The sequence below is a fragment of the Aquila chrysaetos genome, chromosome 13, assembly GCF_900496995.4.
Source record: "Aquila chrysaetos chrysaetos chromosome 13, bAquChr1.4, whole genome shotgun sequence".
Lineage (NCBI taxonomy): Eukaryota > Metazoa > Chordata > Aves > Accipitriformes > Accipitridae > Aquila > Aquila chrysaetos.
The window spans coordinates 5,963,041-5,981,311 of NC_044016.1; the positions used below are offsets into that span (position 1 = coordinate 5,963,041).

The window sequence follows — 18,271 nt, forward strand, 5'->3', positions numbered from 1 at the left end:
TCTAATATGATCCTTCTGTAAGGATCTGAAACCAAGGAGTATCAAGCTGCATTTCCACTCCTGGAGGAGGTTGCTGATTATATTTAGGAGCTGCCTAGGAAAAGGAGCCCATCCCATGGCAGTGTGTTGGGAGTGCTGGGGAGCCACGGCCGAGGCAGGCTGGTGCTCCCAGCAGCTCCTCTTCAAGCAGAAACTCCTCCAGCCACTTGGCAGAGGATTTGCGGTCCCAGCTCTGAAGCAGGAGAGACAATAAAACTCTAAATAGTACTTTAAATCATCAAAGTGCTATCCAAACATAAGGGACTCCAAACACAAATGAAAGTGCTAAACTGATTTAAAGGGGAATTAAAAGGTCACGCCTGTTGAACATTCAGCTTTAGAGTTTAGTCATGTTTATGAAACTTACAACTGCTTTTCTAAATCAGCTTTTTACACTTCATATACCCAGTAAATATGGGTATGTTCAGGGCTTATGACTAATTTTAAAAATTTTCTCTTCTAAACAAATTACCACAGCCATAGCCTGGCCCTTTTTTCCTTCCCTTCCATCTCTGCCTCCCACTCCAGCCGAAGGCACTTAAAAAGCATCTGAACATTTCACTTGCTCATGGAAGAGATGCATTTCTCACTCACATATTCCACAAAGTGAAGTTCAGTTATGGTCAAAGAGCGGAAGAGCAGCGAGCGAACTCCATGAGCAGGCAGAGCGAGGGAACAGCGATGGAAATGTTTTCTGTGCCCAAGACCAGTGCAAGCTGCTGGGGGTTTCAGCAACACGAAGGCTTGAATCTAAAAGCCAGACCTTCCTCATCCAGCTTCTCCTGCGGATCACTGCACTAACATTGCATGCCTTGGCATTGCTTTTGCATAACCTTGCTTGTGCATCATCAGTGCTTATGGGCATTATGCTCCTAGGGTGTTATATTTACAGCGTCCGTATCAATGCCGTCTGTGCTAATGCCAGAGGAAATACTACAGATGGCTACAACAGCACTGGAAGTCAGTGGCTGCACTGTCTGGCCCATGTCCACCCTGCCTGGGAATAAGTCCGGCTGAATGGATGAGTGATGTGGTATCACACCATAGTGTATGCCTGCTGTGAGCCTTGCGGGGAAAGGAAATCCGTCTACACCCCCCTTCTTTGGGGCCATGAGCTCTGGGCATTTCAGCTCACGTCATGGCCCATGTCAGAGAGCAGACTAGTCCAGTCCCAAGATTTCTGGGTCACCTCCTGAAGCAGACAGAAAGAAATCAGAATCAAAAAACAAGTATTAGAAGCTGCTTTGTTCCACTCATTGATGTTACTTCTGCGTTTGGTGTCTCTGACCCAAAATGCCTCTAAGCAGACTGTAAATGTAGCATCTTGGTTTAAATCCCTAAAAACTTGCCTTCAAATTGTAGAAGAGAGTGTTCAGCAGCCCGCATCCTGCAAGTAACTGTATCTACCAGTCGAAATAAGGCAGATTGGAAATAACTGGGACTTTACCATCTCCTGCTGGTCTGAGCACCTGTGTTGCTTCCCAACGTGTCCTGTGCCAGGGTCCCCCCTTCCCAAAGGACCCAGGGGTCCGGGCCATCCCTTGGGAGGATCTGGCAAAGCCTACAGCTCCCGTCCCACCTCCGCAGCATGTAAGAGCACAGCTCTTGTGCAAAGGTTGTTTCTTGCAGGAAGGCTGTGACCTACCAAACCACTGCTCACTGGGGCACTCTGTTGTGACTTTTAGGAGCTGAATCTTCCTTATCCTAAACTGCAGCTCTGGCCTTTAGGTGGCTGAGCTGGACTTCAAATCAAGCAACCAGAGACTGATGCAGTTGTTTGTTTAGTGTCAAGAAGGGCCCATCTTCTGGTCTCAGAGGGCATGTGGGAGGTAGCAGCAGTTCGGGATTTACAGTGGCAGGGTTGGGAAGGCTGCGGGGGGGTCCTTCCCCACTGGCAGGATGAGAGTGAGAAGCGCTAGAGCCAGGGCAGGCTCAGGAGCCCACATCCCCAACTTGTGCTGCGCTGCTAGAGGAGCCGATGAGCAGAAATGATGTTTTGAACCAGAAAGACAGTGGTGAATACTCTGGAACTGGGAAAGGGATCAAACACAAGTCTCCAGATGGAAATGGAGCAGTTTCCATCAAAGCCGATGACAAGTTCCCTGATATGGGGTCAGATCTTTGGACAGCACATCGCGTTTCTCAGCTGGACGCCTGATCTGGCTGCCTACAGCTCTGTGCACCAGCGTGCTGCACAAATGGGCTGCAGCACTCCGAGACTCTTCTCACAAATCAGTTCACCAAGGCCCACTTTTGGCTACCAGCAAGTATTTTTATAACCTGCTGCTTTTAAAAGCTAGCTGCTTGCTGAGGAAGGAGCATTGTACAGCTTAAGTAGCAGTCCACCAAAAGTGATTAGCTGTTTCTGAATTATTCAGTTACCTTCTCCAAGCTGAAAATTGCTTAACAAACCTTATTTGTATGTACTTAATGAGTAACAAATACATTTCCAGAGATCTGGATCAGTTCCCACTCAGGAAAGCAGGCTGAACGTGTCTAATGCTGGCAATTAATAATTCAACCAGCTTTACGGGAAAGTCAGTTATGGCTGATCTGCATTAGGAGGTTTTCAGCTTTACTGAAGTAAAGGCTCTCCATCAGGAAGAAATGCCTCATGGAGACAACCATAGCTTTGAGGCTCAGTTACTCTGAGCTCCAGTGCAGGTTTTACCTTCACTCTCAGTTAGGCTTTTTCGGCTTCTTTCCTTCTTTGCCAAATTGGACAGAAAGGTCTAACACTGCCTCTCCTCTCTGTAGCGATTAACCCTAAGCATGGCACTGACGTGGATCCCACGCTGCTGCTGTGCTCTGCTTGTGCTTTGTGGGTGAGGAGGTTGCAAATGTCCTTATACATGATGGGTGACTTCTGTGCAGCTGGCTCCCACAGCCGCTCCGTTTCCTTCCATTGTGATAGGGGAGGTCAAACCGAAGGACTGCTGCTCACTCATCTGCCTTTGCTGCTTCTAATTCTCCTCGCCTCCATCATAAGCAGGAAGAGGGAGCCTGCAACAAGCTCCTGTTTTTTTTCCAATACACTGGAATATTTTTTCGATGATCCCACCAGATGTTCCTGGCTTTCAGGCATTTTTACCAAGGCTCCTCTATCGCACATGCTGATCTCTTGCAGACGGCAGACAAGGCAGTAGCTTTATCTCTATGACCCTCTACCCCAGATCTTTGGTCTTGGTGGGACTGCTCCCTGGTCCCACTGGGGAAAAGGGCATTCCTCACAAAGCCAGAGGGGAGTGGCTTCTCTCCTGCGAGAGGCAAAATCCTTGCTGGCTAAAATGAGACTATTCTGAAAAACAAAGCATCTGAAGTAAAAGAAATAATGCACATATTAGGGTTGTTTCTCTCTCTAAATGAGATGAAGACCTTGGAAAGTAGCAGAAGCTACTATGCCCCAGCAGAAACTTCTATGCCCAAACCATCAAAATAATTTCTCTAATGGGGCTTAGGGGTTTGGACTAGAATTGCTAGGCAGCCAGGAGTGCCTTTCAGTCATCAAACTGTATTTCCTTATATCAACTTGAGTGGTCTGTTGTTGGGCCTCACTTTATCTGTGCTGAACAACGGCAAAAGGAGCCTGACTGGCATTGCCTCTGCCAGGTTTTGGGGAGCTGCTGAAATTTTTATTGAATGCCTTGCGCGACTAAACCAAAAAATGCCCACTGATCCAAAGCCCTCCCATTGCAAGCTGCTCCTCTGGCCAAAACATGGCTATTTAGCCATTGTGCAGTACAGAAGCAAATGCATCAGTGAGGATGAGGGGAGTTTGCATAGGAGGAAGATGATGTAAAATATGGGCTGTCACTTGCTGCCAGCATCAGGGTCAGCGGTCACAGCCTGGTGCGTGCTGAAGCGGTCACTGGGCTCTTTCTATTGCCTGGACAGAGGGAGAAGTTCAGGGGGCTGAGAGATGGCAAAGCCGAGCAGAGCATAACCCCAGCTCTGCACCACGTTAGTGATCGCACTCCGGAGCACGTCACGGGAGGGTATTCGGCCGGGATCCTGCATTTTGGTCGCCCACATGCCAGGACGCGCCGGGAGGAGGCATCCCACGGTACCTGCCAGCTCTGCCCCGCTGCCCTCCGTGCCTAGCGCCCAGCACAATGAACAAAGCTGGCCTCCTTGCCGCGGCTGGAGTGACAAGGTTTTTCCCCAGTCAAGGGAAACAATCATCACTAGGGAAACCTTAACTACTTTTTAGAGACCAAAAGAAAACGCATTCATTCTTTTAAACATGGAAAACTAAATGGCCTCTTTTTCCTTGGCTGCATGTGCGTGGCCGCGGAGCAGGCTGACACGGAGTGAACTCTCTGGGCAAACGCTCCCCCCACTTATTTAGTTATTAAAGAAGAGGGCTCTCCGGCGCAAAGTTTGCCCTTCTCAGCTGCTCGCCGTGTTGTTTTTTAAACCAGCAAGGCTCCAGATACGAAGAGCAACTCGCCAACCCTCCTACTTGTGAGTGAAACATCCCGGAGCCCTTCTGAGCTGTGCCGAAAGCCCCTTCCCGCAGGGGCCCCCGGCACCGCAGCACTGCAGCTGCACTTCTCCTTTTGGAAGAGCTGGAAGTGAAAGCGAAGAGTGGAGAGGGCCCGCTGCACCTCCCACCCACTCTAGCTGCAAGGGAGGGTGTTTGGGGAGTCACCCCAGCACCCGAGGAGCGAGCGAGGGTGCTGGGCACGGAGCAAGGCTGGCACGGTGCCTCTCCTGAGCCGCTGCGCTTGGCGAGGGGCGGGCAGCCGGGAATGTGCCAGTGGGGCTGCCCGGCCGCCCGGGTGTTTCAGTTCTGCAAGGAGCACCGAGGGTGGTTGGATGTCAGCATTCTACAGGAGCGGGGCTTTCTCCAAAGTGAAGGGAAAGCCAGGGTGTCATTCATGCAAGCCCCTGGGCCGCAGCAACTCCACTGAAGCCAGGGGAAGTGGTGGGCATTGGTGACACTGCTGTCTCCTCACAGTTTTCCCTCCATCTCTTCTGATTCTAGGCTATTTCCTGATCTTCCTGGGAGAAAGGGGCTGACGTTCTTTTCAGAATTGGGAAAATCATTAATTTAACACTGCTCCCACTCTTTCCCATCCCTGCCCTGGCTGCGTAATCTTGCCTCTAATGGTGCATGCTCTAGTTAATAAAAAGCACTGAAATACAGGTCCAGCTCCTGCTATTTCCAGGAACATTTGGTCCCATAAAACATAGGAAACCATAATTTAAGCAAATTAAATCAGTTATTGCCTATCTGTCTGGCTGAATGCATGGAAAGGGAAGAGCACCCCGCTGGCTCTGTGCACAGGGAGTAACACCAGCCAAATTCCACCAGCATCTGCGCTGGGAAAGGGAGGCAACAGGCAGTCCCAGAAAGGCACATCTCCTTCAAGCAGACATTAAAGGAATGCCATATGCTATAGGGAAAATGTACAGTGAGTACTGAGCTCATCAGTCACTTTTTGTTTAATCTAATTAAACACAATATATCCTCTGACCTTCTGGGTTGGCACTAAATTCTCCTATGTTGTTCTTTCCACATGAAGCTCTATTGACAGATGGGGAAAGCCTAGTTTGCTTTAAGCTTCAGATAAGTAAAGTTAAACATGCAGCAGATAAAATTGTTTTCCCAGCGCTGCTCTCCCACTGACCAATTGTGGGTGCTCGCTGGGAGGGCTTAACTCCTCTGGCCCGTATCCCACCCCCGGCTCGGGGCACCGAGCTCTGCGGTGAGCAAAAGTTGTAAGAGGGCAGAGGCAGAAGCTGAGTGATGCAGCAACCCTTGAAAGTTCATTTTTAGAGTTGGTTCTAACAGTTGCTCAGCTTCATTTCTGTGTGGCAGATGATTACGGAAAACGGTGCCGCTTCTCACTAAATATATTTCCAGAATCACTAAGTAATTTGCTACCTAACAGCTAATCAGTCGGCATTTGCTGATGCCGAAACAGGTTTTAAATAAAAAGTGTCGAATTGCATCAGACACGTCGTGCATATTCCCTGCTTATACAGGCTACATGCTGTTGCTGTGTGTGCAAGGGCACAATCGGTCAACACGGCTTCGTGAGTTTTCTGGGAGGGAAAGCAACCACAGAGCTGGATTTGGGGGAGAGCAGGGTGCCACAGGCAGGCGCGGGGTTTGATCATGCAAATGGGTTGGAAGCGTGCTCAGCTTTCAGCGTGACAACCTGCGTGCTCATTTCCTTGCAGGCAAACAAGAAGAGCATGTATCTGCCCTTCACCAGCATCACTTGGTAAAGCCACCTGCAAAGCTATTTTTTCCAGTATGGTGAAAAATCCTTTAGTCTGAGTCCAGGGAGTTATCGCAGGTAACCCTTCCGTGTACGTACAGCTGCACCTGTGCTCCTGGTCCTGTGCACAAATAACTCCTTGAAATATAAACCAAAAGTTACAGAAGAGCCTGGAGGCGATGCCCTTATGGTTCCCGATAGGCTGGGTTAAAGAAGATTTCTTTACTGTAAATAGCTTTAATACTCCTTTTGTGTATTAACAGTGCTGGGCAGGGTGGGGAGGCAGCAGCCCGCTGAGTGCAGAGGGGCTGTTTTCTGCACGTGGCCGTGGAGTCAAACTGGAGTGGTGTGAACCTCATGGCTGTGATTTTCCATGGCCAGTTGCAGGAGCTTGACATGGGGGTTGGCATGACCGGGATCCCAAGCCATCAGCTTTGAGTTGTCTGAACTCATGCCGGTGTTTGAATAAACGCAGACCTCTTGCTGGAAGCTCTCAGCCATCCCCAGTGGCTGTGAAGGACCCTGCCGATGGTTCACAGCCACATAACATCTCTCTTGAAGCTGTAGGGAGAGTACGAAGGATGACATTCTGCCTGGGGAGAATTCCGTTATCTTCAGGCATAAGGGGGTGGCAGGATCGCTGGGGGCATTGGCCACTGTCGCTCCTCCATGGTCTAGCCTCTGTCTCTCCTCTGCAGCAGGTCGGCAGCCCCAGAGAGCAGGCAGATGAAGTCATGCAGCTGCTGATTTACTAGGGGAGCTGCTCCTTGCAAAATTCACTGCCTTTTGAGCACTCCCACGACAGAGCGACCAGACATTTTTTATAGATACATACAACCCCCAAAAAAATTGGACCCAGCAGGCTGCTCTGCAAAATGAGCTGCGCATACTGGTCAGTAACACGCGATGGGCTGAGGGCACAGGACAGCTTCCTTTTGATGAAGCAAACTTTCCCTCATAACACTGGGAGGGAGCTCGGGCTTAAAACAAAAATCCGATGACTCCTGAAGGAATTGCAAAGGGGACAGTCCCTCCTCTCTCCTGCAAGTGCCCACATGGTTGCCCCCGTGAAGCCAGGGGGAAGAGGCTGCATGAAGCAGAATTGCCAGTGACCCCTGCGGCAGCGACAGCTTTCCTCACAGTCTATTTCCAGCAAGCTGGGATTGACTTGAGATGGTTGAAGCCGCCTCAAGCCTCTCCATAAAACAAGTCCTTAAAATCTGGGTTGGAAATGCCTGGCCACCCGAAACCTGGTTGTGCCTGGATGAAAACATTTCCCTCTGGTGTAAAGGGATGGGGATGTGCTACCTGTTCTTCATGCGGGTGTGCTCAGTGCCTTGCTTTCTGTCTTGTTGAGCTCAGCAGAAAGGTTGTTGTGGTGTTTTGTGTCTCTGGGGGACTCAGGGCCATTACCCTGCGCTGGGAGCAGTGCTGGAGCAGAGCACATTGCTCCTGGGAAAGCCCCGGGAGGGGGAAGCCGAGGTGGCTTGCCCTGCTTCAGAGGCCGCTTGCTTTCATTCTGCCTGTGCTTTGAAGTACCTCAAGGTTTTAGCTATAAAGCTCTAACCACTGAAAAATAAAATCTTGGCTTGGGAAGGCGCGTTGCCTTGGCGTGTTTCCTGGGACTGAGTGACTTATGATGCTGTGCTGTAAGTGGGGGAGGACTCCTTCTCCTTGTTTTAGAGGAGGTGGGTCACACTCCTCTGGAGTCCAGACTCCCTCGGAGACTTTTTCTTTCCCCTTTTTTTCATGACATCAGCCGGGACTTGATGTTACTATTTTAAAAACAAAAGGAGGGGACACCCCCCCCACACACTTCCCTCCCGCTCTCTGCCAAAAGGAGAACAAAGAACAGCTAAAGCGCACAAGTTCTGGCACTCTGTTTGGAAATAAAAACATTCATCCTCATGTCAGGTAGGGAACTGCCCGACCCCCCTGCCAAAGCAAGCAAGCCGGGCGGCAGAGCAAACCCGCGGCGCAGAGGAGCCTGGGCGAAGGGGATGCCCGGTGTCACCCCGCGCTTGGGCAGCTGCTTGCCAAACTCCTGCACTGCTGTACCAGTGCCAGGGTGCGCCGGGATGCTCCCGGCCACGGGCAGTCATCCAGGGAAAGGCCACCCTGTTCCTCCCGGGCTGGGAGGTGAGGAAGGACATTTCTTCTTCCCCTCTCCCACCCCTGGTCCCCACAGCGTGGGCAGCCCCTGCATCTCCATGCTCCCCGGCAGGGCTGGTGCCCGGCGCAGGGGTAACCCGATGTAATTTCCACGCTTTAGACACTAACATCTTTGTCTGGCTTCTTCCTCGCCATTTAAACATGTCAGCAGTTCCCAGCACAGATTCCTGTGCTGTGAGTTCACCCCGGACAAGTATCCAAACTGCAAGTCGGGGCTGCTGGCTCTTCCCCGCCTGTCTGTGAAGCGTTACTGGAACAAGGGCCGGTTCTCCAAACACGAGGAAGAGATTACTTGGGCTTTCTGGAAGGCTCCCTCCCATGCCTTCAGAGCAGAGCAAATGAGGATAATTTATCTGTGGGCTTCCGGCTGAACCCAGTAGCTCGGAGCAGCCAGGACTATGCCGTCTGTTTGTCCCAGCTCCTGCAAGAAGGCATTTTTCCATTGTCACCGTTGTATATTGTTCGCCTGATTTGTTTGTGCCATCGCCTTCTGGGGCCAAGATAAGAAGTCGTCCCCCTGCCTTTTAATGGCGGCATGCTCCCCAGCACAATCCAGGGAAAAACTGTCTCAGGAAAGAGCCTTCGAAAGAGGCTTTCATATGCCCGACAACCCTCATTACAGTCATGTAAATAGTTTTGTGCGATCTATCTGGCGAGAAACACAACATGTCAGAAGGGAATTGTTCTCTAAAATGTAGTTATGGATGGGCCAAAGCAGGCGGATCAGCTGCATGCGGGTTGCCAGCTTAATGGACAAAGCAGCTGCCTTTCAGTGGGGAACAAAAGCCAGGCAGTGAGCCTATGCGCACTTGTGTGAGCGTCTCTTATTCCCCGTGGGAGCTGGAGTTGAGTTTTGTGGCCAGGTAGAAATCCTGGGCTCCCTTCCCTGCTCCATCTGCCATGATCTAATGCGGTACCCAAGGATGGGTTAATGTCCCTGCTGCTTCTGCAGAGGGATGCGGGGAGCAGAGACAAGGTAATGCGGATGGCTGAGCCCTCTGCAGCAGAAGCAGCCAACTGGAACAACGCTGTAACGCTATCCACTTTAGTGAAGTTACTCGTGATTTTTGAACATAGAGTCGAAGCCCAGCAGCTCTGGCTTGGCACAGGGCAATGGGACAAGAGCAGATTCTCTGTTTGCTTCCATCCTGCGCTGGCTCCGGTGCCTCCTCGCCTGTCCAAAACAGCTGCGTGCTGCCTGAAGTGACTTTACGGACAGTAAAAGCTTAAAACATTGCATTCACCTTCATGATATTTTTCTCCCTTAGAGCAAATCATGGCGGAAGATCAAGAATATGGTGCACTGGTCCCCATTTGTGATGTCTTTCAAGAAGAAGTACCCTTGGATCCAGCTAGCGGGACATGCAGGTACGGAGCATGGGGAGGGGCAGAGTGGTGGAAAGGCTCTTTGTTATCTCAGGTTAATGGGCTTTGTTGGCCAGAATTGCTTCTGACTGCTGCATGGACGTCACAGATTTCAGCTCCCACATCTCTAGCCCAGGAGAGTGACTTCCCTAAATGCTAGGGAGGGTGACGTGAAGGTGCAGTGCTCTGTGCTTTCAGTGTCCCAGGGCCAGCGGTATTACTGCCACTTTTTCACAAGCAGCAGAAAGCTGAGTCCTTTGGGTGAGACCCAAGCCCTCTTGCTGATCCACAGCAAAGCAGGTGATGCTGCCCAGCACAAAGATGCCCCACGCATGAGCCTAGAGTCAAAGGTGTGAGCTTACCATGAAGTACACAGAGGCTGTGAAGCAAATGTATTGGGTGCTGCAAAGCAGGTCTCTGCCCTGTTTAAGGTGTGACATTGCTGGTCATAAACCTCTGACACTACATGTGAATCTGGCAGCCTGAGCTTGCAAGTCCCAGCCTGCAGGGACTCTTTCGGGTGCAGGTGTAAACGGAGATGCTTCCAAGGTGTTGGGCTGCCCTTCTTGTTTTGGGAAGGCACAGCATCATCCCCCATCCAAAACAAGTGCCACGTTGTCCCTTGTCACCCTCAGGTAGTTTCAAGGCAGCAGCCAACGGCAGGATACTGAAGAAGCACTGTGAATCGGAGCAGCGCTGCCTGGACCGCCTGATGAACGATGTCCTGAAGCCCTATGTTCCTGCCTACCACGGCGACGTTGTGAAAGACGGGGAGCGATACAACCAGATGGAAGATCTGCTGGCTGAATTTGACTCCCCCTGCGTTATGGACTGCAAAATGGGGGTCAGGTGAGTGACTTTGGGGACGTTGTTTGAGTTTTATGATGGGATACTCAAAGCAAATGCATTTCCTGGGTAAAACCCTCCGAAACACACAAGTGAGAACACCAGGCTCACCTGTCTTCAGGAAAAGCTAAGCCAACAGCGTGAGGAGAGCGCCACGGGGAAGCCTGGGTACAGGAAGGACACACTAGGCTCTTTCCTACTCTGCTTGTTGACTGTTGCGTGTGCTGGGAAAGTGGTTCGGTGCAGTGGAGGGGACAGCACTCTATTTGGGTTTGGGTACACTAGAATGGCACAGTAGCTTTTAGGAGGATGGCAACCTGCCTCTCACTGCTGCAGCTGGACACAGCCAAGGGGCAGGGAGCAAAAGGTGTGGGAGATCCTGCCCAGGGTGCCAGAGAAGTGAAATAAAGGCACTTGAATGGCACAGCTTCGGTGAGTGAGAAACTTTCCCTCTGCTCACTCTTTGCTTCCATGCACACTTGAGGGATAAAATGTGTGTGCTAAGTAGTTAAGTGCCTTTCATGCAAAGCTCTTGAAATGTTTCCTAACAGATGAGCAACATTACCCGTGTCCTCCTCAAGAACCATCTACAGATATGCCAAGATCCCAGGCTGCAGCCACTTGGCCAGCAGCAGTTTTTGAGCTAGCGACTCCACAGCTGAGAGGGTGTCCCGGAGCAAATGGGAGCAGGGCTGGTGACCCTAGGCGGCTGCCAGTTTTGGAGCAGCCTCGGGCCACCGCTCGGCCCTGGGTCTGCTGCAGGCTGGTGTCAGGGTGGGTTGAGACCCCCCTCGCTGGCTAAGGTGCAGCCCAGACGCAGTGGAGATGCTTGCGCTGCTGGAAAAGCTGATGGTTTCTGTGGGAGGGAGGAATCTTTTTTTTCCCCTCCTGAACTCCCGATGTGAAACTCGAACTGGCGTGTCGGGCTGTCGGCAGGGAAGAGGCGAGGAATACTTTCCACCGGAGGGGTGGAGAGAAGGGCAGGGGGCCCCGGCGCAGCCACGTGGCCCTGGCGGACACACACTGTGCTGCCGTGGGACAGAGATGGGACCCGCTCTGGACCCAGAGATGACAACCACCAGAAGAAGACCTGCTGGTCATGCTGCCCGGGTGGTCCTGCAGCTGCCTCTGGGAGGAGGAAGGCCTCCTGCGCACAAATCACAGGTTGGGTGATTTGTGCAACTGGGTTTTTGGAGCTAAGACAGGCAGAACAGGCAAGGGAGCAAATGTGTTGGGCATCATCATCATTAAATAAGATGGTGCTGTGGGAGGAGCTGGTGAGGGAGGGTGACTTGGGCTAATGTTGGGGAGTGGGGCATCCCCATGGCCGGGCAGGAGAGGCTCTGGCAGATGAACTAAACCTCAAGGCTATTAAACCTGTCCTCTGAGCCAGCAGCTTGCTGCCAGGCAGATACAGGTTTGTTTTTTTCCTGCCAACCCGGCTTTGGGATGCAGCAGCCTCCTGCAGTCACCCCTAAACAAAACTTTGTCTTTCTTAAGCCCTGGTAATGGTTCAAGCCCGGAGCGATGTGGGGGGACCGAACCACGAACACAGACGATCTGTCATTCTCATCAAAAGGAAATCTAGCTTTCTCAGCAGCACTTCTGAGCATGCCACTGCTTTATGCTGCTATTTTATTCTGTCTGCCCAAAAATCATGGGTTTGGTGATCTCAGCTAAAGCCTTTCATTGCTTTTATCTGCAGTGTTTTTCAAAGGGGCTGATGCTCTGGGGGTGTCTGCTGAGTGATCATATGCCTGCCCAGAGAAAAGACACCAGTCTGCCTTGCTAAACCTGTGGGAAACACAGGAAGACCGTTCCACGCAGTCTGCCTAGCATCCTCCCCGTGCGTTTTGCTTGGTTCTGGCAGTGAACTGCACACTCAGTGCTGGGATTTTGGCTCGAGGGACATGAGGAGAGGACTCAGCCCCTCTACAGAGCTGGTCATGGCTAATGGGAGGTGTAGAGCAGTTTGGATTTGGGGGGAAGGAGGTGACAGATAGGGTCATTCCTGTGTGGTTTTGCTGGGACATCTCACCTGGCTTGGCGAGTTGCTTGGAGAGAGCCTGGGCACTTGCTGGGCTGAGCTGGGGCAGGTTTGGGAGCCACAAGAGGAGTTACATAGTGGTTTATTACTGCTGCAGGAAGTATTATTTTGTGGATGATAGTTTTCCGCATGCCGGAGTGCAGAAGTTCTCCACCAGTGTGCTCTGGCACAGAGTGGTGCTCCTCTGAAGGATGCATAAAACCAAGGTCTTTGCACGTTCCTCTGCACCCTCCATCCTCCTTCCCCCATTCCCCCACCCTGGCTGCACCCCGTGGTCCTGGGGGGACAGTAAGCACCTGGCCAAGGCTGCATCCCTCCCCCTGCTCCGTCCTGTACAGGAAACTTCAGCTAGATAGTCCACTTAAAACAGGCCTATACAGGGCAAAATCAGCAGCAGCAAAACAGCCCTCTGTGAAAACACCCTGTTTAGCAGCCTGCAAGGCACAGCTCTCATGGTGCACAGGGTGAGGTGATGGGAAAGCACAGGAGAGGCACAGGAGCAGCAGCTGCCCTCCTCCTTCCCCCAAATCCAAACTGCTCTACACCTCCCACTAACCATGCCCAGCTCTGCAGAAGGGCAGGAGGGAGCAGCAGCCACCCACGTTGGCCAAACCTCGGAGGGAGCAGCAGCTAACACCGAGGGCTGGTATGCAGCAATCTCCCTCTTGCCTTCAACTCAGCCAGGTCCCAGAGCACGTGGGCAGTTTCCTGGGCACATCTTGAAAGCCATGTTTAGTTTGTCAGAGCCGCTAAGTCACTGCTCAGGTTTGCTGAGCATTGGGAAACAGACCCCCAGGACCAAGGGGTGGTGGCAGCAGCAACACCATAAGGACCTGCAAGAAATAACCTCCCTTGTTATTGCCAAACTGGTTGTGGTTCCTTAATGAACTGAAAAGCTATCAGGTGTTGATGATGGGGTGCTAATTAACTCAGGATCAATTCACCTGCAATGAGGCTTGCTCCATCATTTCCTATGCTGCCCTACTCCGTAGGGATCAGATATCATGGGTAGGCCCAATTTTGGGATAAGGGTTGTCTGTGGGTATACGCTACCTTGCGTGGTAGCACTGTGGCCCTGCTAATGTCCTCCGCCCTCACTCCTTGCAGGACATACTTGGAGGAGGAGCTGATAAAGGCGCGGAAGAAGCCGAGCCTGAGGAAGGACATGTACCAGAAGATGATCGAGGTGGACCCCGATGCTCCCACTGAGGAGGAGAACGTGCTACGGGCAGTAACCAAGCCCCGCTACATGCAGTGGAGGGAGACCATCAGCTCAACCGCCACGCTGGGCTTCAGGATTGAGGGGATAAAGGTGAGGCTGCTCCAGGCGTGCACAGCAGGGGGAACTGCTGCTGGGAGCGTTTGGTAACCAAACTCACTCCCTCAGAGGCACACACAGCAGACTGGTGGCGAGACCGTGTCACATCAGGACATCCCTGGTCCCTGCAGCCAAACCACCCTTGTCAGGCACCTGGCTCAGGGCAGTGCTGCTCTTCTGAGAGCACAGCTGAGCTCAGGGCATCAATGCAAGAGGACAGTTTTAGCCATAATCTCATTAAATCAGCTGCTTGGTTGATTTCCCTGAGTATGAAATGCAAAGTGCCATTCTCTAACTTGAAGTCTCAAATTAGTTGTTTGCTTTTGACACTGCTGTGCCGCTAGGCTGAGCCATTAATCCAAATCCCAGCTTGAACATGTGCTGATCCATGTTTGGAGCTGTGAGGTTAGCTGCAGTTGGTGAGGAGCCTGTATTTACATCCCTGTGTGGAAAAATTCAGTAACAGAGCACTATGAATGGGGCGAACACAAGCAGCAGTACTTTCTGCTGGCACCTGCATGCGTGTGTAACCTGTTAACTGTGCTTGCTCAGAGCTAATGCTCACATTTCTGGAGATACCTGCTGGGATGCTCTTGTGTCCCCATTAGATGAGCCAGTCCAGGAGTTTTTCTCCTGGCAAGCAGACTTTGAGGTGAGAGAGATGTCTGGGATAGCACTTGAACAGAGTTAGATCTGTAGCCGCAGAGCAGTTGTATTAGTGATAGAAGACTTGCATGAACATTAGCAATGGCATATGCCTTTTGATAGCCAGCCAACATGAATTAAAGGTAATATCACACTTGAGCTAAGCATTTCATCGCGTGCCTGGACATGGTGTTGGCTTGGCAGCTGAGGGGAGCTCAGTCAAGTCATGCCTGCAGTAATTCAGGCTTGGGGCACAGCTGGGGGCCCAGGCGGTAGCTCAGGGCAGCTGCTCACTCTTAGCAGAAATGATGGCTCGATTTCTACATATATCTTGGTTGGAGGAATTTCTTTCTCTTGATCACAGATCATTTTTCTCCTCTCTGAGTTGGGCAGGATTCTCCCAGAATGCCCGTCTGGGTCTCTGTGGCCTTAAACTCCTGCACCTCTCCTCTCCTGATTGGAGATAGTGGTGTCAAAATGATAGAATTAAAACAAATGAAGCCGTTCCCTGAAAAAGCCTTTACATCAGATTTTGTAGACTTTCCTGGTAGTGTTCCCCTTCACCTTGCCAGTCAAACAACAAACAAATGCAGGTGTTAGACCACGGGTTTAAAAGGTGATCATCAGGAGTGGGTCACTCAGAGCCGCTACTTCTGATTACCCACATACCAAACCTCCGGTGGGAAGGGACTTGCCTGTCCCACGGTGCAGGACAAAGTCCCTGGGCTGTGGGAAGCCCAGCAGAGCATGTTGCACGTAGGGAGGAGGGCACCTTCTTCATTGAACTGTTTCATGGGCAGCAGAGGACAGTGCATTTATCTCTAACTCAACCACTCTCAGAAACCCAAGGAGCAGCCCTCGGGCTGAACCCCTTCAAGAGTTTTCTGGCAAGCAATGCAAGGCTCCTGTGCCCCTGCCTGGGATGCTGCTGGTCATGGTCCCCCACAGCAGCTTTCTGTGGTGCCCTACATTGGGTCAGGGCACTTGCCTGCTCATGCAGCTCTTCCCTGATCTCCCCAGCTCTCCCAAAGACCCTTTTCTGCCCTGGGCACCCGCAAGCACGCTGTGAGCTGCTCTGGCTCGGGACAACCCTTTGCCTAGTTCCCATTGCTGTTGTTTTGCTGGTGCTTATTATAAACCTGAGGCTATATAAAAAAAGGAGTGGGCCAGTTGGGACCAAAGCTCCCATGCACTGTTTCTTCTCCCTGCTTTCTTGCTATAATCAGGAATATCTGCCTATTTATAGTCCAACATGATATATCCTTGGCCTCCAGCGGTGCTTCTCAGCCTGTGATCTGGGGACCTTTAGGGGGCTTTATGGCAAAAGCAGGTCATATTGAACCGCTTGAAATGAAAAATGTAAAAAAAAAAAAAACAAAAAAAAAAACCCAAAAAACAAACCAAATCATATTCCCACACAGGCCAAAAAAACACTGTGGAGGGAAATAAAAGCCATAAAGGAGTGGTGAGAGTTGCTCCTGGTTTAGCCGACCGTAAGTGAGCTGCTGCGCAATGTGAGCTGTGGATTTTTTTCAAAGAGGTGAGGCAGCCCTTTAATTGAAAAATGTTGAGAAGTGCTGGCCTCCAGGAGTAATCCTGCTGCTGCTAAGGGCTGACTAATTCGATCAAGGCTCTAATTACTATAATTCTCCTTAAATCCCTCAGCTTCTGCATTATTTTCCCCTAAGCTACAGCATTAACAGTTCATGCTGGTTCCCGGCTGGCTTTTTTTCCAGCAGGGCTGTAGACCTGGTTGTGCTGTGCCGTATCCCTGTATTTGCCCTATTTCTGAGGTCGAGTCTCCGCATTAGGGAAAGCACCTTCAGTGCTTTGAGCTGCTACTGAGCCCTCAGAGGAAAATCCAGGAAAATGCTATCTAATGACAAGTCCCCCCATGGTTTCTTTTCTGCTGCGGATGCTTACCTGGGAAGAGCAGGGGTGAATCTGCCCCGCTCCTTGCTCATGGCTGGAGGCTGATACAGGAGAGCGCCTTGCCGTGCAAGGGAAGGGCAGGATTTGGCCCTGGGCGTGTGGGCTGGAAGGGGGCACAGGGGAAGGAGAGGAGCAGCGGTAACCTTTGGGACAGCGCAGGCAGGTGAGGTGAACAGGCAGCTCAGGGTTGGGAATGAGGATGGGGACCCTTTCCTGGCTGAGCACTTGCTTTCCCAGGTGGCCTCGAGGATCCGGTTCTTCCTCTTTAAAACGGAAATTTTCCTCTGCAACAGGAGATAATGACACTCATCTAACTTTCTGGAGTACCTTGAAACTGCTAGAAACAGTAGCTATTAATAAAATTACCATGCTAAAAGTAATACAAGTGATCCCTGGTGACCCAGTTGAAGCTTACTGGAGCTCATTGCAAGAAGCGTCACTCCTGAGCTCCTGCTCTGGTCCAAGAGTCACTCACCATTGCCTGCAGCAAGGCCATGGTGGGATGACATTCCACAGGGCTGGGATGTTTGCGGGGTCCTAGAGCAAGCCCTGAAAGCCTTCACCTGACTTTCCCAAGATGGGCAGCTCACGATCCCCATCTGAGGCCGGACACAGTGCCAGAAGGAGAGCCGGCTGACCCGAACCCTGCCCCAGTGACGCCAGCGCAAACTGGAATCGCTGATGGGGCGGAGGTTGTGATAGCCCTTATCAGCCCCCCTCACATTTCTGCTGCGTGGAAGCCAGCCCCCTTGGGGCTTCGACACCTGTAAATGTCATGGCAGTTGTCAGCCCCATGGCAGGAGCGTCTGGCTGCGCAAGGAAACTGCGGGAGCCGTGTAATGATGGGATCAGCACTACAGATAGGCTGTTTGACTTTCCTGAAGCCTAGATTGCCTTATCTTGAAAGGCCATCTGTGGTTTTCATTTATTTTTAGGAGCACTTAGAAGTCCATCTCCTTTCTTGGATGCTTTGTGGAAAGTTCTGCTCTTTACATGTGAAATTAGTGCTGTGGCACTTCTCCAAATTGATATCTATTGTCCTCCGGGGAGAGGGTGGGTTGATTTCTGAACTGCCACGTCAGGGCTCACGTGATGGATGTATAGCGGTGTAGCACCCTTCCCCTATATATTCCACACGTGCCACAAGAGCACCCTTGGCGAGGCCTCCTGCTCGTGCTGCTGCTGCCTCATGAGACACAGCTGAAAGCAGAGACCCTGGCTCTGTTCGGTCCATCGGCAGGATGGGTGCTACGGCAGGGAGGTCTCCAGCGAGAAGGATGTCCTTGGCCCCTGCTGATGTGTGCTCTCGCAGCCATTAGCCTTGCTTTTATGCCCTGTGGCAGTGTAGTGGTCAGGCTGGGTCCAGGGTGGTTTGAAGCTGGGTGCATTGGTTGCACCTCGTACAAACAAAGTTTTTCCTGGAGACTGAGACCTTTCACACGTCGCTTTCATTATCGCCTTTGTTAACACTTGCACAAAACACAAGCTGGAAGTTGGAAGTGTGCTGTGTGATTCATCCCAAACAGCACATCAGGTGTGGGTTTGGTACTGGGCTTGCCTTGCCCAGCTATCTGCAGCCTGGGCGCTTGGCCTTTCCCCAGGCTGGACTGGCCACTGTTCCCATGGCCAGCCCTCTTCCAGGCGCATGCATGTGGCCCCATCCCAGGGCACTTACCT

The 18,271-nt window shown here is 51.6% G+C and overlaps 1 protein-coding gene across 1 annotated transcript in view; it reads left to right on the forward strand.

Annotated features, from left to right (window-relative positions):
* ITPKB (inositol-trisphosphate 3-kinase B) overlaps positions 1–18,271 on the forward strand; it is a 69,724-nt gene that overhangs the window by 43,399 nt on the left and 8,054 nt on the right. The window contains exons 2-4 of the mRNA XM_030035628.1: positions 9,710–9,809; positions 10,442–10,655; positions 13,807–14,011. Of these exons, the coding sequence (XP_029891488.1) occupies positions 9,710–9,809; positions 10,442–10,655; positions 13,807–14,011 (519 nt within the window). The remainder of the gene's footprint in view (positions 1–9,709; positions 9,810–10,441; positions 10,656–13,806; positions 14,012–18,271) is intronic.